Source organism: Atractosteus spatula, chromosome 2 (genome assembly GCF_055471065.1).
Source record: "Atractosteus spatula isolate fAtrSpa1 chromosome 2, fAtrSpa1.hap1, whole genome shotgun sequence".
NCBI lineage: Eukaryota > Metazoa > Chordata > Actinopteri > Semionotiformes > Lepisosteidae > Atractosteus > Atractosteus spatula.
The window spans coordinates 1,703,707-1,730,133 of NC_142707.1; the positions used below are offsets into that span (position 1 = coordinate 1,703,707).

Below are 26,427 nucleotides of genomic sequence, written 5' to 3' on the forward strand. Positions count from 1 at the left end.
GTACCTTACCAATATAATCAAAAATGTTGAGGAAAAATCACTAGAATGAAATTTATCCTTCAGACTAACACGATTTTATAGAAATATTAAATAGCTTTTATAAGATTTTGTTTTCATGTTATTTCTTTTTTAAGAATTCAGTAGACCCCTGGAAGATGAAGGCAACCCTACAGTTTGCCCTCCTTGGTCGATATGCCTGAGCAGCCGGGAGACCAACCAGTGCTCACAGCACTGAAACACGCCAAGATCCCCACACCGCAACGCTCACACTCAAGTAATGTATAGAGACACCTTCTGCACACCCACTCCTTGACCAGTTCTCCAGAACACATGTAGCGTGGTTGGTGTACCAGTAGGAGGCAGAAGTATAGAATCCAGAGTCCAGATGTGTCCAAAAGTTCTGAAAATTTCTCTCAATCACCCCTCACTGTTCTCACATCCACTGCACCCTGCAACATTCTGAGACCTCAGAATTAAAGTTGGAGAGTTTAGCAAGCCTATTTATAGGTAAAAGAAAAAATACCTCCTGGACAGGACATCTACACTAAGAGTGTCCAGTAATGGTGTCGCTATAGTACTGCTCTCTGAAAAGACCTAGAAAACCTGCAGACACAGTGTCTGGCCCTCCAGGACCAGGACTGGATGCTCTGCTGCAGACACACTGATCATCCCTCCAGGACCAGGACTGGACACCCCTGGTGCAGACACACTGACCAACCCTACAGGACCAGGACTGGACACCCCCTAGTGCAGACACACTGACCAGCCCTACAGGACCAAGACTCAACACACTGACTAGCCAAAAACAAAAGTTGCACAGATCCATCTTCACTCCTTCAAAGTTTTTAATAGCTCTTACAATGTACATTAGACATGTAGATTATTTTTTACAGATTGCATACTATGAACATTTCTAAAACATTTCATTAAAAAATGTCCAAAGAAAAAACAAACAAACAAACAAACAAACAGATAAGCAACAAATGCATCATTGTCAAATTGAATAAAAAAATTACAATAACTTACAAATTCATTGCTTGTAACCAGCTTGTGTGGGGTGGTAATGGAAGTTGAAATGTGGGGTGCATGATGTGTTGGGGTGGCACACCTACATCATTCACAGAGCATTACAGCTCTATTGCTTTTTACAAAATCCTGTAGCGAAGGTGGTAAAGTGGACATTCTGACTGCCCCATGTACAGCAGGATCCTTACTGCAGTATCCTTCTGTTCATAGTCATACATACTACATTGAATGGTATTCAGGTGACCTTCGACCTCCTGAAACACATGGCCCGTGCTCTAAGGTAATGGTGATGTCAGAAGGGATGTATGACCATGAGTGACAGCTGGAACAGTGCGTCTTACTGGTTTGAACAGGAAATTCTGAATTGTCCTTAGCGCCTTAAGGAAACTATTCACTTAGATGCAGCTAAACAGCAGGAAGTACCACAGCAGCGATGAACATCTTTCAGAACCACAGACTGATTCAATCTGACAGGGAGGGAACCCCCCTCCAAACGTACCAGGTGTACAGTAGACCAGTACAGCTGTGAAGCTTATACTGACGGCCTATACTGCGTGTGCACCGAAAAATAGATTTCAGAGCTTTTTAGCTTGCTTACAGTACATCTTTGCTGAACTTCTCCTATGCTCCAAATCAAACTCCCAGCTTCAGTTTTCCAAAACTGCTTCAACTGTAAAAAAAAAAGGAAGAAATGTCTTTTTTCACACCTTTGGCTTTTCTTGGTTGATGTTGCACCCCTTAAAACACATAACAACTTTCAGGATGCAGGGGGAGCGTGTATTGCTTTTGAGAAGACAAGGTCACCTTGCAAGTATTTGCTCAAAATGCAAAAAGGGTCAAGACAACACAAAACACCTTGCAGAATGGCTATGGGTGCAACAACAGAGTTTTGGGGAATAGCTAAGAATTGTTCACTGCTCAGCCCAGAGCTTTTGGGGTATTCAGACTGCTCAGTGAACTGAAGCATGTTCAGCATGCCCTGGCAGGTCCCCCTAGTACATACCGAGCAGTGTCGTCTGGCCCAGTGGTCCCCAACCCTTTGGGGTATAGGGGAAAGTTATTCACCCCCCAATTACTATGGGAATAACTGACCTTGGAAAAACAAAATCCTAGACAGTCATGCCGTCACAGACATGCAAGGCTGTTACAGCACCCTCAACAGCGACACCAAGTGGCCAGGATGAGAAACTGCAGCTTACCAGAAAAAACTCAATCCTCAAGCAGTATAGGCGATACTCAAGCGGTATCGCCTATCTGAATCCATTACTGGCTGAACAGAGTAACACTCATCACAGCATCCTGTGGTTTTACTGTAGTAAAAACACAGTATAATGTAGTACAGAGCAAATCAGACCACTACAAAGCAAATACAGGTGGCCAGCATGAAGGACCAGGCCCAGGCAGAAATACTGTGAAAAGTTCCCCATATTCAGCTCCTACAGGAGACACCACTGGGAGGGGCAGAAGTGCCAGGGCCAGGACCGCACACACTCAACACCGTGGAACAGATCTGGTGCGGAGAGGACAGTGAGGACCGCAACGATCTGGGCCTGCAGCTCTGGCTGTGCTGCGTCTCCGGCCTCAGTGACGAGATGTGGAAATATCCCCCAGGACAGGAAGCGCTTACTGCCCGTCCACGATTTGTTGATTGAAGGTGAGGAGAAGCACATGAACCCCTGCTGCTGACACCATTATATCTTCGGCCTACGCAGCAGCAGCACAAGAAGATTGGGACAATTCACAATAGACTTCAGAGCTTCCCGGTGTCGTCTTCTTTTTGAAAAGAAAAGTGGACACAGGTGCTGACCCAGACAGGAGGACAGTGACCCGATTCTAACTCTACAAACCCATCACAGCTCAGGATTGTCTGCATTTAAAGAGAGAGGAAAAAAAACAAACAGGCACACATCACACATCTGGGGGCTGTGGGAGTGTGGAACAAGCCGCCCAGCCATGTTGCTGAAGCTGATAACCTGGCTTCTTCCAGGAAACGACTAGATGAGATCTGCTAATCAGGACAGCATTTACACAAAGAGTTGTCTCATGTTCTCATGTCCAAGACACCTGCATGTGAAAAGCCATCCCTCAGGAAGAAAGAGAAGCCACTCTGTCCTTTGCTCAGCAATGCTGAGGCTGCACATTCCTCACCCCTCCCTCTTTCGGGAAGACGTACAGTGCAGCCTGCCTGCCTTCGCTCTTCCAAGCTGTGTCCTTGGTCACTCGGCTGCCCCCCTCTTAATCTTTTCAACAACCTGCCCCACCATCGGCGATTTTAAACTACCTGTAGGTCCGTCTGGTATGAAAAAGGGAATCAGAGAAAAACAATCGAAACGGTGATTGCAGGAATAACACTAACGGTGGATAAGGAAGTCATGCGGGCTCGAAAGACAGTCACAGTATGAGCAATTCTCTTTAGGGCTTCTACCAGCAGGGCTGACTGTGGGAGTACCTGCACCCTGCAGGGCCAGAGGGAGGGGTCCAGGCTGTCTGTCCCCACCTGCGCTCACCAGTGTGCACGTTTACTTGTACCCCTGCCGAACCTCTCACCACAGGATAAGCCGGGAATTCCACCCGGACACAGAGAGGGGTTAAAAGTCAACCGACAGAGCTACAGCATGTCAGCATCGTGCATCTGCCTTCTCCTGCGCTACAGCCATCAGCACACAATACAACACAGGTCAATACTCGGATACAACAGCAAGACACAGGGGCCGCTGGCAGGCAAGGTCAGGAGCAACTGGAGCTCGTGATACAGTGTTTGTAGTGTCTCATCTCCCTGATTGATCTCCCCATTTCTACACTCAGACACATGATGAAAACGAAACGAGAACCAGTCTGAAAACTCTGGATAAAAAAATATCAGTTTCACAGACACATTACTTTGGCCATTGACAGTTATATTGCTTCAAAAAAGGCAGACGGGGAACTCCACAGTCTGGCCCAAATACAACAGGCATGACATGGCGACAGAGCAGACCATCTGAGCTACTGTTGAGCCCTGTCCACTACAGGCCCGCCTGAGGCAGAGCCCAGAGCCGGACACAGCCCGTCTTCCACACACTGAACAAAGGCAATGCAAGGGCTAATTAACAGCAGGAAACACCACTGACTATCCTGAACGTCTGTGCCCCGGGGAGGCCTTGAGTGCCAAACGAATCCCGCCAAGTGCAGGTCAGCTCCATTCCCTGCTTACTGGTGCTGCATACACCCCCTCACCTCAGAGACGCTCATTTTAAAAGGGCAGGGCTCTAGCAGTGTGGCTTGACCGAGATGGTCTGGGTTGTTTAAAGAGGCAGGGGAGTCCCAATGTGCACCGAGAGAAGGACAAACCCCCTCCCTCAATTCTCCCTAAGACTAAGCCCCTCCAGACACCCCCATAATCACAGAGCAGCCCCCCCCAGAGCTCAGTACCATCCTTTAAAACATCAAACAGAAATGCCATCATCACTGCCAAGAGAGAAACAAAAATCCTGTTGCAATGGCATCAAATTAACTTTTTTTTTCTTTAAAACATACAACCAGACATGACAGTACAACACTCCCTCATCAGAATTCTTCTAATGAGAAAAACATAAAAAATTATATTCTCGGATTTCACAACATCATGTTGTTGGGAGTCTCCCGCCGTTTCCGCTGTGGATAAGATCAGGGGCACTGTGTCCCAGGTGGACCCTGCACGCCTCCTCCCAGAGGTGCTCCCTCAGTCATGAAGGTGCGACACCCAGGGCTGTGCTAAAACCCCACTGGCATCTGTTCCCTGCAGTTCACCACTAGTGCATGACCCTGGCACCCCACTGCACTGAGCCCCACAGTGATGGGGTTCCACACCATGTCAGACACAGGATGGCTACTGTCTGCTTCACATGCTGCTGGGGGGACCCCACAGTGAGTAATAATCATCTTTACACTTATATAGTGCCTTTCTGGACACTCCACTCAAAGCGCTTTACAGGTAATGGGGAATCCTACTACCGCCACCAATGTGCAGCCCCCAAATGGAAGATCCGCCAGTGGGCTCCCCACACACCAGCTCTCAGTGGGGGGGAGAGCAGAGTGATGAAGCCAGTTCAGAGAAGGGGGTTATTAGGAGGCCATGATTGGTAAGGGCCAATGGGAAACTTGGCCGGGACACTGGGATTACACCCCTGCTCCTTTCCAAAATCCCTGGGACTAGGTGCTCAGGGGGGAGGGTCGGGTCAAATTGGAGAGACAGTCCCAGTCTTTCTGCAGGAGACACAGGGGGAGTGTAGGAAGACAGGAGAGAGAGTGAAGAAAGAGAAGTGAGCATTGAGAGGGAGAGTGGCGTCTGTCCCCCAAACTCCCCTTCACATCTCTCAACCTCACCTCAGAGGACACATGGGATGAGCCAACTGCCCCCACCGAAACCACCCCACATGTCAGTCTCGGCACCCCCAAAAAGCACCACAACGCTTCTTGAAAAAAAAAAAAAACAATGAAAGTTTCCGATGTGAATGTGATGTATCCCCAGACGATGAACAGGGCGTCTCTCCCTGGTTCTCTCCTTGTCTTCACGGTTCTCCCCCCTGTCTCAGTAGAGCAGGCTCTGTCTTCGGGGCTTGCCGTCCACTGCAAACAGACAGGAGAGGTCTGTCAAGTGCAGCACAGGAGCAGCGCCGGTCTGCACGACGACAGAGACAAGACGGAGAGGACATGCACACAGCTCACAGACAGCACGCTCGGCACCCCCCGTTCACAGTATCTGATTCCTCCCTACAGTGTATTCGCATCTTATTTATTCTTCATTGTGATTTAAATCTGTACTGATTTACACAGCTGGGTATTTTCCTTGAGCAATTTGAGTGAGGTGCCTTGCTTAAGGGTACAACAGCTGTGCCCCCAAGTAGGATTTGAACCTGCAAAGCTTCAGTTACGAGTCCAGAACCCTCACTACAACACCACATTGTTCTGCCCAAGAACAATTCTCAGCGCATGCAGTCTATATATCAGGTGTTCAGTGGGGCAGTCCTACAGAACAGGGTAAAGTGAAAACAGTGCAAGACTGCTTGCACACCACACATGGATTCACAAAACCAAAGCGCGCGCCAAACACACACCACCAATCAAAGAGGAGAAAAACAAGCAGGAAGAGTTCTGTTACCCGGGCAGGAGCCACTGCAGTCAATGAGGATGTGGGATTAGGACTAGCACAGCGCATGCTCGGGGGCAGCTTCAATCTGACTGGCTGGCTGGAAATACTCAGTGTCAGTGGAGGAGACTATTACATGGAGGCGGCAGTGGGGGAGAGGGGGGGAAGGGGGGGGGGAGGGGGAGTGGCAGGAGAAATAAAACATAAGAAAAGGAAGATAATATGTTAAAAGACGGCAATTGCAAGCCAAGGCCTGGGCAGGACAGAAAGATGGGGAAAAAAATCACTGATATTCATCTCTAACCAGCCCACACAGGGCCTTAACTTCCCCCATTTAACCCTCATGTTAGTTTAGCCCACACCTGTCGTGCTTCAATTCAGCTAATGAACATTTAGGGGAATCTCAGCCCTGTCTGTGGGTTAATCTGTGGGTCTAAGGAAGCCGCTGCAGGCTCTGCCTGCTGAAGAGATGTAGTCTGGGCCGGGCCCGGTTACGGTGTCTAGGTCCGGTTGTCCGAGTTGTAATGAATGTGGCGTTTTGATCGACTCCTTGGAGGATACGGCTGAGGTGAGCCAAACGCAGACTAGCCCAACACGGAGCACCAGGGTCTTTCCCCAGCCAGCTCCCCCGAAACACCTCCCCCTCCCCCCAGCGGCGTCCAGCCTGTGCCCACGGCTGCTGCCCTCTCGTCTCGCCACCACAGGCGCTCTCCCGGCCAGCCCCGTGCTCCTGCAGCTTTCCAACCAGCGCGAATAAGCTCTAAGACAGTTCCTTTGCTTGCTCTGGGGCCTTTCTTGTGCTACAGTTCACCCGCAGTTTGCAGAATAATTAACCTCACGGCCCGTCAGTCTGCTGTTCCCAGCCTGAGCCCCAGCCCCCCCGCGCCCCAGGGCTGGCAGCAGAGCTCCTGCATCAGCACGTGCTGCATAATCCCCAAATCCACAGACTCAGAGGCTAAGCATGTGAATTCAGCAACGCCTGCCCGTGTCCTGTGTGTGAGCCCAGCCCTGCAGGCGTGAGGACTGGAGGACTGCAGGGGACGCTGCCCACAGCCAGGTCTGAGTCCAGTGGCGGGGGGATGGGAGGAGGGAAGGGATGGCAGGGTCAGGTCAGGCATGAGCCAGCGGCGTGAGGGGGGGCAGCAACGCCAGGGTGCCCACACAGGCAGCCGTGCCAAGATGCCCATCTCTGTACCTGAGTCAGAACTCTGCATCCTCCACACACACTGTCAGCGCTGCTGGGAGATGAGGGCAGGCAGGGAGGCAGAGGGAGAAGGAAGGAGTGAGGGGATTAGGGAGGGAGGAGAAGATCAGGATGGGAGTGTCGAGATGGGATGGTGGCGAGAACGCAGGCCCTACGGTTTTCTCAATTCGGCACAGACACACCCTGGTGGCACTTTACAACCCTTTCACTGCTGCTGCTGCTTCGCTCTTCCCTACAGCTACAGGAACAGCCACCGCAGTAACAGCGCCAGCAGCGCTGAAGGGCAGAAATGAAGAGTCTCGTGCTGCACTCACTGATCTAGTGCTGCAGCAGAGATGGTTCCAGGAGTTACTACTACGTGACTAGCAGAGCTAGCAGCTGTGGAGTATATAACCCAGAAGCACAGCAGTAAGACAGAAACAGCAGCAGTAATAGAAGTAACAGCTGTGGTAGTTGTAGCAGCAGTAGTGATGCAACTAAATCAGTATATACTGTACCCAGAGACAGTGTTTTCTTAAACCAGTATTACATTAAGTACAGCAAGTACTATATAATGACCGGTGCTGCCATGTGTACAGTATATACCATATGCATCACCAATTGTCGTTTTCAAGCTGTACTGAATGAGGTTAAACGGTGCAGTGATCCTGGGCTACCTCACTTTTTCAGGAGTATTAACTCTCTCATGAGATACACTGTCAAGATCATTTTCTCCAGTATTAAACTTTACTTCATGTCTTAACCATAATTATACTGGAATGTTTCTAGCAGGCATCTAGTTCGCCCTGATAGGCTCTTCGGCTCTATTATGAGGACAGCTGGGGAAAAAAACTCTCCTTTTTACAGAATGTAACGGGTCTGTATTTTTGCACACTGGCGATAGAGCTCACAATGGTAGAAGGTGTTCTGTCCAGACAGACGGAGAGAGACAAACAGAAAGAGACCCACCCCAGCTCACCTGACTCAGGCAGGGAGCTCATCCTCATACCAGGCTCCCTCTCCAGCTGGATCTCCTTTAGTGCAAATATAGAAGTAGCTGAGAGAGAGACAGAGGCACAGAATGAGATCCTGACTTCGGCCCCCTTCCCATTAATAGAATAATCAACACCAGCAATAAAAAAATACATTTAAGAAAAAAAAGTCAAAACCTCCACTTTGAAATATCAAATCTCTAAATCAAACATAGAAGACACCAAAACACTTCCAGGAGAAGCTCAGTGAATATACTGCAATACTGGATTGTCCCACAATGTCCTGCCCTGCACTGCTCTGACCTGACTGTTCTAATGCGCTGCTCTGCACTCCCCTGTGTTTTGATGCACTGCCCTGTGCTGCCCTGTATTTGGATGAACTGCTATGTGGTGCCGTATGCTGCCCTGTGCTGTGATACGCTGCCCTGTGCTGTGATACGCTGCCCTTATGTTTTGATGCACTACCCTGTGCTGTGACACGCTGCCCTGTGCTGTGATGCGCTGTGATGTGCTGCACTTTTGTTTTGATGCACTGCCCTGTGCTGCGACATGCTGCCCTGTGCTGTGACGTGCTGCCCTGGGCTGTGATGTGCTGCCCTGGGCTGTGACGTGCTGCCCTGGGCTGTGACGTGCTGCCCTGGGCTGTGACGTGCTGTGCTATGATGTGCTGCCCTGTGCGGTGATGCTCTGCTCTTTGCTGCCCTGGGCTGCGATGCGCTGACACACTCACTGTCAGGCAGGTTGACCACTCTCTCCCCCAGGCTGTGAAAGTAGGGCTGCCTCATGGCTTCATCCGCTGAAATTCGCTTCCTGCCCTCGAACTGAAACATAAAAAATCAAAACAGTTCACAACTAAATCAATTCAGATTGTTCACACAGCCAACAGCTGCGGCAACAGCCTATTCCTATGCACGGTTATTAATAAGAAAAGTAAATCCTGAGCCTCATACAGAAGGAAACAGCAGCTAAATGCAGGCATTTACAGGCACCATATTCCAGACTGCTTTGCACCTTATTTATGCTTTTCCAGGTAAGCAGTTATGGGTGCAGGAAACCTATTCACAGCAGGAGAGCAGAGTTCATGAAGAAAGTGTTAGACGTATTAGTGGTGCATCTGCATCTCACCTGCAGCAGTTTAGAGAGCAGCTCCACTCCATCGTTGTCCAGTCTGAAAGACAGAAAGAGAGCAGTCAGAACACAGACACCACCTGTCCACCCACCCCAGATGCATGGTACAGCCACCTTTTCCCCAGACGCGCAAGATACCTGTCCCCTACACACAAGGGGGGAGTAGGGTACCCTGTTCCACCTGCTCCAGATGCACATTGGAGTGTATGTGTTCCCAACCTGCCTCCCCCAGGAGAGACATTATTGGGTCCATTGCTTCATCAGGAGCTGTGTACCTGAGGGCTGCAGCTGCGCAGATGTGCGCTGTGAACTGTGGCTGTGCAGCTGTGATCCTGAGGGCTGCAGCTGCGCAGCTGTGTAAATGAGACCTGCAGCTGCTGTGCACCTGTGGGGTGTGGCTGCGCAGTTGTGTAAATGAGACCTGCAGCTGCAGCTACTGTGGACCTCAGGTCAGCGCCTGCAGAGCTGTATACTTGGGGCCTGAGGCTGTGCAGCTGTGTACCTGTAGGCTGCGGCTGCGCAGCTCTGCACCTGGTGGCCTGCGGCTGCGCAGCTGTGAGGGCTGCGGCAAATGCAGCTGTGTACCTGGGGGTGTGGCTGTGCAGGTTGTCGGCTCTGTAGCGGGGGTAGTTGAAGGAAATGAAGTCCTCATTAGAGGCGATACCAGGCCAGGTCTCTTCAGTGGGCGTACCTAGAACAAGGAAGGACAGAGACAGACATGCAGCACACGCAGTGGAGAGCTCAGAGAGGGTGATGACTGACTGCCGAGGGACACAGAGTGTAATAATTCCTTACACTTCCAGTATACAGCACTTTTCTGGACACTCCACTCAAAGCACTCTACAGGTAATGGGAACTCTCCTCCACCACCACCAATGTGAAATTGTGGGGAGGAGAACAGTGATGAAGCCAATTCAAAGATGGAGATTATTGGGAGGCCAAGATTGTTTAAGGCCAGGACACCACAGTAATACTCCTTGTTTTTTGGAGAAGAGTATAGCGCAGTATAGTTTTCCCATCACTGTACTGGGGCATTAGGACCCACACAGACTGCACGGAGAGCGCCCCCTGCTGGCCCCACTAACACCTCTTCCAGCAGCAGCCTTAGTTTTTCCCAGGAGGTCTCCCATCCAGGTACTGGCCAGGCTCACACCTGCTGAGCTTCAGACTATACAGAAGAAAAGCAGAGCCCGAAAGAGGAGGGAGGGGGGTCAGGAGAGAGGGAGGAGAGACGGGGAGGCATTACCGAGCAGTTTGAAGATGAAGTGCAGCTCCTCTTCAACAGTAGAGCCTGGAAACAGCGGCCGTCCAGTGGACATCTCATAGAAAATGCACCCCACGCCCCTGAGGGGACGGAGAGGGAGAGTTTACACCACACTGGTGTGAGTGGTCAAATCAGCTCGCAGCAACATTGGAGAGGCAGTCTGATCGCGTTCTACTGACCACAGGTCTATCTGTGCAGAGTGGTCAGTGGCGTTCTACTGACCACAGGTCTATCTGTGCAGGGTGGTCAGTGGCGTTCTACTGACCACAGGTCTATCTGTACATTCTACTGACCACAGGTCTATCTGTACAGAGTGGTCAGTAGCATTAAACTGACCACATCTGTGGTCCATCTGCACGAAGTGGTCAGTGGTGTTATATTGACCACAAGTCTATCTGTGTGGAGTGGTCAGCAGTTTTATATTGACCACATGTCTATCTGTGTGGAGTGGTCAGCGGTGTTATACTGACCACATGTCTGTGTGGAGTGCTCAGCAGTGTTATACTGACCACATGTCTATCTGTGTGGAGTGCTCAGTGGGGTTATACTGACCACATGTCTATCTGTGTGGAGTGCTCAGCAGTGTTATACTGACCACATGTCTATCTGTGTGGAGTGCTCAGTGGGGTTATACTGACCACATGTCTATCTGTGTGGAGTGCTCAGTGGGGTTATACTGACCACATGTCTATCTGTGTGGAGTAGTCAGCAGTGTTATACTGACCACATGTCTATCTGTGTGGAGTGCTCAGTGGGGTTATACTGACCACATGTCTATCTGTGTGGAGTAGTCAGCAGTGTTATACTGACCACATGTCTATCTGTGTGGAGTGCTCAGTGGGGTTATACTGACCACATGTCTATCTGTGTGGAGTAGTCAGTGGAGCCCAGCAGGATGTCAGGGGGCCGGTACCACAGGGTCACCACCTCGTTCGAGTAGGTCTTGGTGGGGATGGACTTGGCCCGGGCCAGACCTGGACAAACAGACAAACTGGGGGTCAGTCTCAGTGGGATGCTCTGCAGGTGACCCACACTGATCCAGGGACAGAGAGAGAGAGCGTGAGGGAACGAGGCCACACAGACACTGACCGAAATCCGCCAGCTTGAGCTCGCCCCTCTCGTTGATGAGCAGGTTCTGGGGCTTGAGGTCTCTGTGCAGCACCTTCCTGCTGTGGCAGTAAGCCAGTCCCCGCAGCAGCTGGAACAGAAAGAGCTGGGGGAGGGGGGGACAGAGTCACAGCTCACTCCTTTCAAAAGCCCCTCTGCTAACCTTTCAAAATCCAGCAAAACCATCGTGCAGGGAAGTCAAAAGAACCCCAGACGCATCACTGTCAATACTGCCGTCCAGCTGCAGTTTGAAAATAAATATTTCCAGATCATATTTCCTCGGAGCTTGCTACGCATTTTAGTTGAAAGACAACATACAAGCGTTCTGCTGAGGCTACACCGTTCAAACCTCCCCGAGACTGGAAACCCCGTCAGGCTAGACACCCCCAGAGAGAGATGAGACTGATGACCGACGGCTGGATTGCAGTCAGTTCTGTTACAGGTATATTATATTCCGTTTTTTTTTAGCTCAGCTCTGTTTTCAGCTAACTGCTGAAGGACAGAGCTGAACAAACCACAAAACTAACAAGTGAATACGAGAACTTAGATTTAACTTGCAGTAACGTAAATATTTGCAAGCAATTGTTGCTAGCGATAAAAAAAATAATCCAAGCACACCCTAAGTCAACGGAAGGTGAGCACAGGTGTGTGGGGGCCTCACCTTGACGTTGTGCATGTGGATACAGTTCCCACAGTCGTCCAGGTACTGCTTCAGGTCCTTGTCCTGGGACAAAGAGGTCAAGACAGCGCTTTCAGAATTCCAGCTCCAGCCCTAGCAGCGCTAGTGTCCATGTGCGTGTCTGTCCCAGTGGGCCAGTGTGTGTGTCCATGTGTGTGTGTCTGTCCCAGTGGGCCAGTGTGTGTGTCCATGTGTGTGTGTGTGTCCCAGTGGGCCAGCGTGTGTGTCCATGTGTGTGTGTGTGTCCCAGTGGGCCAGCGTGTGTGCCTGTCCCAGTGGGCCAGCGTGTGTGCCTGTCCCAGTGGGGCAGTGTGTGTGTGTGTGTGTGTGTGTGTGTGTGTGTGTGTGTCTGTCCCAGTGGGCCAGTGCGTGTGCGTCTCTCCCAGTGGGCCAGTGCGTGTCCCTGTTAGTGTGTGTCTCTCCCAGTGGGCCACCAGTGTGTGTGCCCGTGTGTGTGTCCCAGTGGGCCGGTGTGTGTGAGAGACTCACCAGGTACTCGAAGACCAGAGTCAGGGATTTCTGGGTGTGGATAATGTCATGGAGAGTCACGATGTTGGCGTGCTTTAGGTCCTTCAGGAGAGATACTGGAGAAACACAATTTTTCAGTCATTAACAAACTGAACAAAATTACATTGCCTTTGGTTTGAAAAAATGCCCTGAAACCACAAAGGTTTTTAAAAAAGAGGAGCAAAAACCTCTCTCAAATGCAGCTGATCTATGAGTCCTGCTGTCTCTAGTCTCATGCTGTCCTGAGTGTATATGGTTGTATTCAGTTTGTTCTCCTGCTGGAACCTGATAATGCATCTTGTATTTCTGATATAAATATACAATATATATATTTTTCTGATTATATATTAGCATATTATACTGCACTGCGCTCCTGTGTGTTGTACTATTTATTGTAGTAATCTGGGGGAGAGGTAGTGCATTACTACACACATGACACAGAGCACTGTAACGGATTACTTTTTTCAATACTTTTACTGAGCTGTGGTTCAGATTAAAAAGCAATCGTTTACAGGAGACATTTAACTCCGAGCTGGTGGTGCAGCACGGTGCTGCTCTCACCTTCTCTGATGGCCGTGCACGGCGCCCCTTCCTCGTGCTCCAGCCTGATCTCCTTCAGGGCCACCAGGTTGTCAGTCAGCTTGCTGCGGCCTTTGTACACTGTGGCGTAGGTTCCCTGCGGGGCAGAGCACGCCGGCACCGTTATCCATCACCCCTCACGGCCAGCCTAGCACTCACGCCGTATGACACATCTGAAGAGGCTACACAACTTTTCATTTTCCAGCATGGAATTAATTCATGCTTGCTCTTCTGCAGCTCTCAGACCGATGCTTCTCCCCTCAGACACACCTTATCACAAAAAAAACACACTGACACACCGACTAGAGTCACGCTCTGACACACAGACTGACACTGACTAGAGTCACGCTCTGACACACAGACTGACACTGACTAGAGTCACGCTCTGACACACAGGGACACTGACTAGAGTCACGCTCTGACACACAGACTGACACTGACTAGAGTCATGCTCTGACACACAGGGACACTGACTAGAGTCATGCTCTGACACACAGACTGACACTGACTAGAGTCACGCTCTGACACACAGACTGACACTGACTAGAGTCACGCTCTGACACACAGGGACACTGACTAGAGTCACGCTCTGACATACAGGGACACTGACTAGAGTCACGCTCTGACACACAGACTGACACTGACTAGAGTCACTCTCTGACACACAGGGACACTGACTAGAGTCACGCTCTGACACACAGACTGACACTGACTAGAGTCACGCTCTGACACACAGGGACACTGACTAGAGTCACGCTCTGACACACAGACTGACACTGACTAGAGTCATGCTCTGACATACAGGGACACTGACTAGAGTCACGCTATGACACACAGACTGACACTGACTAGAGTCACGCTCTGACACAGACTGACACTGACTAGAGTCACACTCTGACACACAGGGACACTGACACACAGAGACTGTCCATACCTCTCCCAGTTTGTCCAGCTTCACATAGGTCTCCAATTTCCCAAAACCAATCTCAGACTGCAGAAGGAAACAAACAGGATATGGGAACATCAGTCTTTCATGTTAAAACTACAGACATCATTACTGTTATTAGAATAGTGAAATTTAGAGGGGGCTTTAAGCTTCTTCTGCTCAGCTTAGTATAAGGCACTGACTAGCCCAGCTCCAGGTTATCTTAATGATCTATTAAATAAGTGTGATACAGCTGTTAATCAGAGATCATAAAAGTGTCACAGCTGCGTCTGACTTCAGTACTGTCACAATGCCAGGAGTGAGTCTGCATCTATTTCTGCCCATGATCTCTTAAATGACTCCCTTAACAGGCTTGCAGGCCCATCAGGCTTAGACACTCCAACTTTAAGTCTAAAATGACTGGTCAGACCTTTGATCATGGTCACAGGTTCAAAACAGAAGTGGGGCACAGCTGTTGTACCAAGCAAGGTACTGTACTTCACTTTGCTCCAGTAAATTATCCAGTTGTGCTCCCCATTCTAGCACTGTAAATAGGAAGTTGTTTCTCAGTATTTCTTAACTGAATTACATTTTAAAATATAAATTAAGCTCAGTCAACAGAGCTGGCCAAAATAAAACCGAACGTTCCTTAACTCCAATTCAAGCAATCTGAGTCAACTGAAGTCTCACCATACTGTATGTTTAGGCTTAGTGTAATAGTGTAGGTGGGTTTTCAGTACATGAGACTGACAGTATCTGTAAACTTAGCTGATGCAGCAATTTTTACAACAATCCATTTGCCACAAATTCACGGTTTCAAGAGTTATCCTGAGGGGCCTGTTTGCTCTGGAAAAAGGGGGAGTTCGTATCTCTTAACAAAACAACCCATTTAACAGTACCCCGGCTTGCATGCTTCTTCCTAACACAAATGCTTGTGTAAAACGTCCTGAGCCTCCTGCGCTGTACTAAGCCTCAGACCAGGCAGAGTGTGACAAAGGAAGGGGGAGAGAGGGGGAGGGCACTGCACCAGAGAGACCCTCCTCAGCCGGCGGCTCAGGGGCTTGTCGAAAGGAGGGCTGTTCAGGGAGAACTTCTCCAGGTACCCGTCCGGCAGCCGGATATCCGCTGGGAGAGACAGGCGTTTATTGATGTCCTGAAAGACACAGAGGGGACCGACGCTGGATCACCAACCAACAGGCTTGTCAGCAGGACACGTCTGCGCTGCACAGCCCGACAGGGAGCTGTTTGAAGCCACAAGCCCCACGTATGAGGAGAAGGAGAAGAATGCACCACCAGAAGGATGCTGTGTGAATGTCCATGTGGATGTACATTAACAGTCTGTGAGCGATACCGGCGCACTGGCGTGTCTGAGTGTGAGCGATACCCGCATGCCGGCGTGTCTGAGTGTGAGCGATACCCGCGTATCAAAGTGTCTCAGTGTGAGCGATACCAGCTTATCAAAGTGTCTCAGTGTGAGCGATATCCGCGCACCGGCGTGTCTCAGTGTGAGCGATACCTGTGCGCCGGCGTGTCTCAATGTGAGCGATACCCGCACACCGGCGTGTCTCAGTGTGAGCGATACCCGCACACCGGCGTGTCTCAGTGTGAGCGATACCCACGCGCCGGCGTGTCTCAGTGTGAGCGATACCCGCGCGCCGGCGTGTCTCAGTGTGAGCGATACCCGCGCGCCGGCGTGTCTCAGTGTGAGCGATACCCGCGCACCGGCGTGTCTCAGTGTGAGCGATACCCGCGCACCGGCGTGTCTCAGTGTGAGCGACACCCGCGCACCGGCGTGTCTCAGTGTGAGCGATACCGGCGTGTCTCAGTGTGAGCGATACCCGCGCACCGGCGTGTCTCAGTGTGAGCGATACCCGCGCACCGGCGTGTCTCAGTGTGAGCGATACCGGCGTGTCTCAGTGTGAGCGATACCCGCGCGCCGGCGTGTCTCAGTGTGAGCGATACCCGCGTATCAAAGTGTCTCAGTGTGAGCGATACCAGCTTATCAAAGTGTCTCAGTGTGAGCGATATCCGCGCACCGGCGTGTCTCAGTGTGAGCGATACCTGTGCGCCGGCGTGTCTCAATGTGAGCGATACCCGCACACCGGCGTGTCTCAATGTGAGCGATACCCGCACACCGGCGTGTCTCAGTGTGAGCGATACCCACGCGCCGGCGTGTCTCAGTGTGAGCGATACCCGCGTGCCGGTGTGTCTCAGTGTGAGCGATACCCGCGCACCGGCGTGTCTCAGTGTGAGCGATACCAGCGTGTCTCAGTGTGAGCGATACCCGCGCGCCGGCGTGTCTCAGTGTGAGCGATACCCGCGCGCCGGCGTGTCTCAGTGTGAGCGATACCCGCGCACCGGCGTGTCTCAGTGTGAGCGATACCCGCGCACCGGCGTGTCTCAGTGTGAGCGATACCCGCGCACCGGTGTGTCTCAGTGTGAGCGATACCCGCGTGTCTCAGTGTGAGCGATACCCGCGCACCGGCGTGTCTCAGTGCGAGCGATACCCACGCACCGGCGTGTCTCAGTGCGAGCGATACCCGCACACCGGCGTGTCTCAGTGCGAGCGATACCCGTGTGTCTCAGTGCGAGCGATACCCGCGCGCCGGCGTGTCTCAGTGTGAGCGATACCCGCGCGCCGGCGTGTCTCAGTGTGAGCGATACCCGCGCGCCGGCGTGTCTCAGTGTGAGCGATACCGGCGTGTCTCAGTGTGAGCGATACCCGCGCGCCGGCGTGTCTCAGTGTGAGCGATACCAGCACACCGGCGTGTCTCAGTGTGAGCGATACCCGCACACCGGCGTGTCTCAGTGTGAGCGATACCCACGCACCGGCGTGTCTCAGTGCGAGCGATACCCGCACACCGGCGTGTCTCAGTGCGAGCGATACCCGCGCACCGGCGTGTCTCAGTGTGAGCGATACCCGTGTGTCTCAGTGTGAGCGATACCCGCGCGCCGGCGTGTCTCAGTGTGAGCGATACCCGCGCACCGGCGTGTCTCAGTGTGAGCGATACCCGCACACCGGCGTGTCTCAGTGCGAGCGATACCCGCGCACCGGCGTGTCTCAGTGCGAGCGATACCCGCACACCGGCGTGTCTCAGTGTGAGCGATACCCGTGTGTCTCAGTGCGAGCGATACCCGCGCACCGGCGTGTCTCAGTGTGAGCGATACCCGCGCGCCGGCGTGTCTCAGTGTGAGCGATACCCGCGCGCCGGCGTGTCTCAGTGTGAGCGATACCCGTGCGCCGGCGTGTCTCAGTGTGAGCGATACCCGCGCGCCGGCGTGTCTCAGTGTGAGCGATACCCGCGCGCCGGCGTGTCTCAGTGCGAGCGATACCGTGTGGCAGAGCGCACTGTACCTCAGTAGAGATTTTGCGAGCAGGGTTGTTCCTCAGCCTGACTCTGACTGGACTGTGCACCTCATCTGAGGACGTCCCCGAGGCCTGGTCACTCTCTCCATCCGAGCCCATCTTCACATTCTCGTGGACGATTTCTGTGCACACGCGCACCAGGAGAGAGGACAGATCAGCCCCTCCCTTCCACACTGAACACCCACGGTGCTGTCGGCTGCTAGTCACACCCACCCCTGCTTCTGCTGCAAGCTCTCCCACTCTCTCTCTCACACACACACACACTCACACACCCCTCCTCACTCCCATCACCTCACTCCCTCCCTCCCTCTCCCACCTGCCGCCCAACTCCCCTCCTCGCCTCCCAGCTCCTCCTCCCTCTCCCAGCTCAGTGCGTGCCCAGTGACAGCGGCAGCCGAGGGGGCTGAAGCCGACTCCTCCACCTTCTCCTTTCACCGCTCCCTCCCTCCCCTCTCCGTCAGTAAGTACCCAGGCGCGTGTTGCGGTTGAGATAGGAGCTGAGGCTGCGGGCCAGGCTGTGCGGTCTGCGCAGGGCGGAGCTGTATGACTGCAGGAGGGAGTGCATGCTGAGGGAGCTTCCTGTCCGCACACTGCCCCTCACACCGCCCCTCACACTGCCCCTCACAAACATGGCCTCTGACACAGGGACAGGAAGGAGGGAGAGAAAGGGGTGATGGAAAGAGAAGACGGGGGGGAGGAGGAGGAAGAGGAGGAGGGGTGGCCGCAATGGAGGGAGGAAAAGCAGCGCAAGGAGGAAATGCAGAAGGAGAGGAGGAGAGCAGCAGGAGGGAGAGAGGGAGGGAGAGATGTGGAGGAGAGCGGGGGGGGGCAGAGTGAGAGAGAGAGAGAGGAAGGGAGGATTAAAAAGGAGAGAAGACAAGAGTGGGGAAGAAGGGAAGAGGAGGAGAGAAACAAAACCAGCAGGAAAATTTAAATTATAATAGAGAACCAAAAAATAAAACAGCTGGAAAGAAACACGTCTGGTTCTTGCAAACGTATTTTTTTCCCCGAAAAGGAAAAAAAACAAAAACTAACTTTATAACTGAAAATCTGCAGGTGTAAAAGAAAAAGACAATGAGGTCAAACCAGAGCAGCCTGAAAGCCATGCAGAAGAGTCAGGCTGTGGACAGAGCTGCAAGCAGGAGTCACGTGTCTACCCCACTCAAGACACCCCCGTGGGCCTTGTCCACACCACTCAGGGCTGCCTGGAGTCTACCCCACTCAAGACACCCCCGTGGGCCTTGTCCACACCACTCAGGGCTGCCCAGAGGTCCAGCGGTCCAGAGGTGCCCAGGCCTGTCGCTGGAGAGCCGCAGTGCAGCAGGGTAACCACGACATCCTCAATCTCTCAAAAGCCACATGACCATTTAACTGGGAACTGTTAAGTGGGCTAATTGCTTAATTAAGTCATTTAGAGATGCTGTGGATCTGAAATCAAATGTGTTTCATCCCTCAGATGAAACAGAGCTGCTTTAATTAAACAGATTCCTTGACTAATTGACCAATAATCTACACATGTTCCGAATGGGCCGTTTAGGGTGACCTGTAACATTGGCCTGGGGCTCTCCAGGACCAGGGCTGTACCGCAGCAGTCTAATTATTTCATCAACTGTCAGTGGGGTGCAGTGTCTCTCCATCAGTGAGCGTCAGTGCGATGCAGTGTCTCTCCATCAGTGAGCGTCAGTGCGATGCAGTGTCTCTCCATCAGTGAGCGTCAGTGCGATGTAGTGTCTCTCCATCAGTGAGCGTCAGTGGGATGCAGTGTCTCTATTAGTGAGCGTCAGTGCGATGCAGTGTCTCTCCATCAGTGAGCGAAAGTGCGATGCAGTGTCTCTCCATCAGTGAGCGACAGTGCGATGCAGTGTCTCTCCATCAGTGAGCGTCAGTGGGATGCAGTGTCTCGGTCTATCAGTGAGCGTCAGTGGGATGCAGTGTCTCGGTCTATCAGTGAGCGTCAGTGGGATGTAGTGTCTCTCCATCAGTTAGCGTCAGTGCGATGCAGTGTCTCTCCATCAGTGAGCGTCAGTGCGATGCAGTGTCTCTCCATCAGTGAGCGTCAGTGCGATGCAGTGTCTCTCCATCAGTGAGCGTCAGTGCGATGCAGTGTCTCTCCATCAGTGAGCGTCAGTGGGATGCAGTGTCTCTCCATCAGTGAGCGTCAGTGCGATGCAGTGTCTCTCCATCAGTGAGCGTCAGTGTGATCCAGTGTCTCTCCATCAGTGAGCGTCAGTGTGATCCAGTGTCTATCAGTGAGCATCAGTGCGATGCAGTGTCTCTATTAGTGAGCGTCAGTGCGATGCAGTGTCTCTATTAGTGAGCGTCAGTGCGATGCAGTGTCTCTATCAGTGTCAGTGCGATGCAGTGTCTCTCCATCAGTGAGCGTCAGTGGGATGCAGTGTCTCGGTCTATCAGTGAGCATCAGTGCGATGCAGTGTCTCTATTAGTGAGCGTCAGTGCGATGCAGTGTCTATCCATCAGTGAGCGTCAGTGCGATGCAGTGTCTATCCATCAGTGAGCGTCAGTGCGATGCAGTGTCTCAGTCCAGTGCCTCTCTGCAGGATGTCAGGGACAGTCGGTGGGTCTCAGGGAGGACCGCTGTACCACTATCGCTGTTGGTCGTGTCCTGGCTGCTGCCGATGGTCTCCGTCAGGCTCTTGTCCCCGCTGTGACCCCCCCTCAGCGTGAGGGAGAGCTGCCTCTTGATCTTCCTCATGCGGTCCATCAGGGGGGGCAGGGGGGGGCGGGTGGAAGGGGCTGGGGGGGCAGCCACCGTCCTGTGTGCCTGCAGGGACAGACGGAGAGCTGTGAGCCTTCAGGCACACGCATGTACACAGCAACACTCACGGCCTGTCCTACGCGGGCCCACACACATGGACAACCCCGAGACAAACTATGGTGTGACCAGCACAGCGTGGACTCTGGAGTGAAGAAAAACCACACAGCCATGGCTGAAACAGGCTGCAATCAAACCCAGGACCCCAGAGCAGTGAGTCAGCAGTGCTAACCAACAGTCCATGCCACCAGATGTCATTTTATGTATTTAGATTTTCAAAAGATTTTAGATAATAAAATATCCTCAAAAAAATATTCTTCAATTTCAGGCAGCAGGCTTTCAGGGAAATGTTTGCTGCAAATGAGAAGTAGTTAATAGAGAACTCAGCATAAAGGTAAGGGCTGGACAGTCAAACTGGGGTGATGCTATTAGTGGAGCTTCCCAGGGGTCTCGGCCAGGATCACTGCTCTTCCTACTTTCTAGAAGCAATCTAGATTCTACTGAAGTTTGCAGAGGATACCCAATGAGAAGGGCTAAACGCTGTCAAAGCAGCAAAGAAAATTCAAAAGGATAAAACCCCAGGCTGGCCAACACCTGGCAGATGACTTTTAATGATGACACCCATCACTCCACCGTAAGGATTTATATAGGTGCTGCGTCTAAGAGAGGAACAGCAGGTGTGTGGGTTAATTTCCATTTGCTTTTGATGTTAAAGGACTCTAAGAGTTCAGTCATTCTCCAACTGCAATAACAGGGTTTCATACTCAAGCAGGTCTGTGTACAAACAGCATTTTGTGTGTTAAAATAATTGTTATCGTTTGTTGATTTTACTACAGACCTTTTGAGTTAATTTACAGGATTTGAATTATATCACAGCAGCTTCATCACACACAGACTCTTCCTAACCTGTCTTCAGTCTGAGCTGCTACCTGGCAAGGAAGCTGTGTGGGAAGAGCATTACTGCGCTGCTGCTTCCTGATATCCACTGTCACCTGACTGACCAGAAGGTGCTTTAATCCAACATGGATTCCTTTACAAGAGCCCCTGCTTATAAATCCCCCAGATCTCTCCCCCTCTCTGCCTCTTGCCTCTCTCTCACTCTCCCCTTTGCCCGTCACTCTCTTCTGTCCCCTCCTCCCCTGCGCCCTCTTGCTCTCCTCTCGTCCGTTCCCCTCTCCCTCCCCCCCCAGCGCCCCCCCGCACCCCTGTCTCTGCGGAGTGCAGCTCCGCCGCAGGAATGTCTGTGTATCTTAGCGATGGGTCAACAAACACAGACAGAGAGCCTGACAGGGCAGCACTGCTGCTCACTGGGAGCGCTGGCAACTCAAAGGGAGAATGGATCTCGCTTGTTCCCAAACTGGGGAGCTAGGGAAGATACTGGGCATCTGCGACGGCAGTTCGGGGGGGAGACGAGGCGGAAAAGCCTGGAGACCGAGCTGCAGCAGCTGTCTGATCGCGCTCACAGAGTGGCCTGTGCTGAGGATCTGTCACCACTGCGCCACTGCTCGGAATGTCAGCGGTTATTATTAACACCGATGGAAATAACTCCACCGGTCAACAGCAGCGCAGTCCATCTCAGGTTTTACAATTGTGGGCTCGGATACAAATTACAGTGGTGAAATCAGAAGAAAAAAAACCCATCTCACCTATCTCAAAGCAGCGAATTCACTCATTCGAGAGCCCAGGTTCCAGTGCTGCTGTCTCTGTTCCCATACATTTACACGGTCTGACACAGAGGTACTGTAACTTGGTATCTCAGATTAATTCATTATGTGCACCATCTTAATGACTGCAGGCTGGGGTGAATCAGTGATTCACATTCATTACCCTTCAGAACAGCTCCCATTACCAGTCTCAGAACCAAGGGCAGCTCAAAACCACTTAATATGACTGCAGTCGGCACTGGTTCAATCAATATTCAACACGACAGTCTGTGAAGCTACACCTTTGGCCAGCATGCTTGAGCACACTGGGTACAGATGAGGGCAGTGCCCAGCCCATCCCCATCATCTGCTTGTCATCAGTTTACCGATCCCAGGACCCAATCATGACTCTTCCCCAACACCCCCCCAGGGACTCGGCCTGACTGGGCCGTTTGTCCCACCCACCTACCGCCCTCCTGTGGTCAGGGCTGGACTGTCCTGTGAAGATTTCCTTTTGCCTTGTGTCACTGGGAGAGGCTTCGCCTAAGAGTGCAGCACAGACCAGAGCCTCTTCCCATTACTCACGGTTATGGACCTGAAGCCCCACCCCAGCACCCCCTAATTCAACAGGCAAACAGGGGAGTCAGGACATCACGGAGGTGGGCTGCCCTCCAGGTGAGTGAGTGGCAGTGAGAAACAGTCGGCACTCCATAGGTGAGAACGATAAAGAAGCAGAGGAGAAAAGCCCCTCATTCCTGCTGACAAACATCAAGGCCCTGCCTGAAGCACTGCACAAAATGCAATATTTTGTATTGGCTATGCACTTGCACTGCAGTACTTTGTACTGCAAAGGAAAAAGAAGTGCTACGTTCTGGGCCCACTGTAGCATTGTGTGTGTGGAGTCTGCACGTTCCTGCCATGTTCACAAGGGTCGCCTGCAGCTGCTCCAGGTTCCTCTCTCCTGCTGCCTTCAACATTCTGCCCAGGTGTGCTGGTGTCTAAATACTGAAGTGTGTGCGTGCGTGCGTCAAAGCTCTGTGACAGAGGGCTGGGCTCCAGCAGGAGGAGCCCCCATCTGATAACAGCTGGATGGAAGAATCACAATGCAACAGTTACAGCACCAGGGTTCAAATACGCAAAACACAGCATGGGGCAGCAGAGGCCTGTCTGCTTATACAGATTCAGAATTAACCGCCTTCGTTCATTTCAACTCGGTTCAATTATCAGAGTGGGCAGCTGCTGTTTTTATGAAATTGCTTGACCTTCGCTCAGAATTTCTCTCTTACAGAACACCACTACTCAATCAACACAGCTATCCACATTCCATTACAAATAGAGTTACATGAACATTTAGACTGTAGCGTTTGTATCCGGCGTCAGCATGTTTTCTAACGATATTTTCTGCTGGGTTTTCAGTATTTGTTTATTCATTATTAATGAATAGTCAAATACTTTCCACGCTAGCGTCTGCATATTTGTTCTTTCTAAGGTCCCAATAAAAGTAAATGAGATAAACGTGTCTGTTTAATCACTCATTTCTGTTAAAACTTTCTGCTTTACCATGCGCTTGGCTTGCGCATGTCTGACTTTATTTTCTCATTACAAATGAGACAGAGAGAGACAGGCGCACGCGAGATGGGGGACAGGCAGGCGGGAACCGAATGGTTTAAACTTGCACAACGCAACCAGAACAGGAAGACTGGTAATGGCAGGGTGTGCCCACACACACGTATACAACCGAGACACCAGCTGACCTAGCCGGCACGTCTCTGGGAGCCTGGAACAAACTGCATTACCTAGAGACAGCCCACACAGAGGAGCACAACATGCAGACTCCACACAGAAGGTGCATCATATAATCTAATCCAGAACCCAAGAGCTGTGAGGCAGCAGGCGCCGTTGGCACTCCTCTCATTTGCCTGCTATGTACTGCAAAGGAATATGGGAAATGTTCATGTCAGCTGGCATGTGCGCCTTCTTCGCCACAATTTCTGTGGACATGGCGGAGAGAAAGATAAAATGCCTTTTTTTCCATAAAAATGAGGGGATACGATCACAAAACGATTCTGTAAATGGTTTTCAGTTTCAAACTTTATTTCCTTCTCCGCTTTGCTCGGCCCCGAGACGTCTCTGGTAAGGCCCGGGTCACGTGGGCACACCCGGGAAAGGGTCCTGGAGGGTGAGAGGGGCAGAGGCGAGCGCTCAGCGAGGTCAGCTCAGGAAAGACCGGAAGAGGAGGGGACAGGAATGAGAGAGCAGAGGGACAGAGAAGCAGGGAGGGTGTCCTGGGGGGACCGGACCCCGGCGCTGTGCTCCACTACAGCAGCAGACTGACGCATCACTGCACGTGCTTCTGAACCCCGGAGAGCACACGGCGACTGCTCAACACTCCCTCTCTCAGCCCCTGCTGCACACCGGGCCTCGCGCTACACCATCACTGTGTTCAGCAGCTCAGTGCTGATAAGAAGATGCACCATGTTCAGTAGCTCAGTATTAATGCGGGCTGCACAGTGCTCAGTAGCTCAGTGCAGGTGACGAGGCGCACTGTGTGTTCAGTAGCTCAGTATTAATGCCGGGTTCCACAGCGCTCAGTAGCTCAGCGCTGGTGACGAGGTGCACTGCGCGTTCAGTAGCTCAGTATTAACGCCAAGCTCCACAGAGCTCAATAGCTCAGTACTGGTGACAAGGCGCACTGTGTGTTCAGTAGCTCAGTATTAACGCCAGGCTGCACAGCGCTCAGTAGCTCAGTGCTGGTGACGAGGCGCACTGTGTGTTCAGTAGCTCAGTATTAACGCCAGGCTGCACAGCGCTCAGTAGCTCAGTGCTGATGCAGTGTGTATTCTACACTGAAGCAGGAGCCGAGACTCAGGAAAAGCTGCCAAGTCTTCTGTAACAAAGGGCCCATTTATCACAGTGCGTTTTGGCTGAGTGCTCCCAACCTGAGAGAGGAGAGAGGGGTGACTCTTCATCTGCGAGTGCGTGCTCACACAGGCTGTTGCTGTGGTAAGTTTAAACCACCCCCAGCCCAGTGGGAACTCCTCTCTTGGTCTCTATATATTACCTCAATATATACAGCAAAGAAGTTAAACAGTAAATAATTCTCCCTCTCTGTCTGTCACTGGGAGAGACCACATGCCTGCTGGCGCATCAGTGAACACAGTTACATAACTGTGCTGCAGAGCTCCAGGCCAGCCAGCGCTGTCTATCTGCATCTCTCACTCTCTCCATCTGTCCGCCCCTCTCCCTCGCTCGGGCCTGGTCTCTCTTAACCCCCACCCCCTCGCTCAGGAGCCGTGTAGGCGAGGAAGTACATTTAGAACCTATACCAGGAGGCCTATAACTTTACACAAAGGGTTGTCGGGGTCTGGAACGAGCCGCCCAGCCATGTCGTTGAAGCCGATACCCCGGCTGGATTTCGAGCGACGGACGGACTGCGTGCGATGCTGGTCACCGCGGTATAGAAAAGATACTGCTGTCTGAAGCAGCCAAGCACATTCGGGGGGCCAAAAGGGAGTAGCCTATCAGGCTGAAGCAAGTGAACCATCTAGTCTTATATGGAGGACTCTATCATGAAACGAAATAGGAATGTATTTCAAAATAAGAACAGAAGCGGCCGTTTCGTCAAGCCGGATGAGACCCGCGACGCTCTGTTCTCAGAACCTGTCTGGTACCGGCCCGGTAGAGCACGGGTTGTGGCGCAGAGACGGCCAAGGCAGATCTGCGGGTCAGAACCAGCCCCGAGCCGCCAGGGCAGCTGGAACCGTGGATGACCCCAGAACAGAAGTCCGATGTAACCTGATGCCCAGAGCAGGGCTGGGCCAACACAGAACCCCGAGTAAGAGAAAGCTAAAAACACTTCCTGCGGTGTTGAGAGCCGAGTGTGCTCCTTGCAACATGAGACCTGGAGCTCTCGGAAACGAAACACAGCCCAGCAGGGCCAACGGGGGCGTCTCTCGCCTCCCCCCCGATCCCCACGCCCAGCCTCTGCCCTCGTTCCCTGTCCCGTTCACACAGCCTCCTTCTCTCCACGGCTCGGGTTCTGACAGCTCTGTGGCTCGAGGGGTTACAGGACTGCGTTTGTCTGAAACCCTCTCACCCCTCCCCTGTACCGCGCTGCAGAAAAAAATGTTAAACAAGAAAATGTTTA

The 26,427-nt window shown here is 52.0% G+C and overlaps 1 protein-coding gene across 6 annotated transcripts in view; it reads right to left on the reverse strand.

Annotated features, from left to right (window-relative positions):
• Nucleotides 1-831: 831 nt before the first annotated feature.
• Nucleotides 832-26,427, reverse strand: part of cdk16 (cyclin dependent kinase 16) — a 29,979-nt gene continuing 4,383 nt past the window's right edge. Inside the window, exons 2-18 of one of the 6 annotated variants that reach the window (XR_016093884.1) lie at nt 20,466-20,646; nt 18,333-18,500; nt 17,853-17,986; nt 15,525-15,650; nt 14,507-14,563; nt 13,555-13,669; nt 12,976-13,070; nt 12,469-12,531; nt 11,790-11,913; nt 11,554-11,674; nt 10,683-10,780; nt 10,022-10,127; nt 9,434-9,476; nt 9,039-9,129; nt 8,296-8,373; nt 6,146-6,233; nt 832-5,613 (exon numbers count right to left, since the gene is read on the reverse strand). Coding sequence is in view for 5 of the 6 variants with exons in the window: in XM_088929824.1 (XP_088785950.1) it covers nt 6,189-6,262; nt 8,296-8,373; nt 9,039-9,129; nt 9,434-9,476; nt 10,022-10,127; nt 10,683-10,780; nt 11,554-11,674; nt 11,790-11,913; nt 12,469-12,531; nt 12,976-13,070; nt 13,555-13,669; nt 14,507-14,563; nt 15,525-15,650; nt 17,853-17,986; nt 18,333-18,500; nt 20,466-20,586 (1,614 nt within the window). In the remaining variant the exon portion in view is untranslated. Of the gene's footprint in view, nt 5,614-6,145; nt 6,263-7,328; nt 7,372-8,295; nt 8,374-9,038; nt 9,130-9,433; nt 9,477-10,021; nt 10,128-10,682; nt 10,781-11,553; nt 11,675-11,789; nt 11,914-12,468; nt 12,532-12,975; nt 13,071-13,554; nt 13,670-14,506; nt 14,564-15,524; nt 15,651-17,852; nt 17,987-18,332; nt 18,501-20,465; nt 20,647-26,427 lie in introns of all 6 variants that reach the window. The other 5 variants (XM_088929824.1, XM_088929842.1, XM_088929841.1 and 2 more) reach the window with 5 other exon arrangements.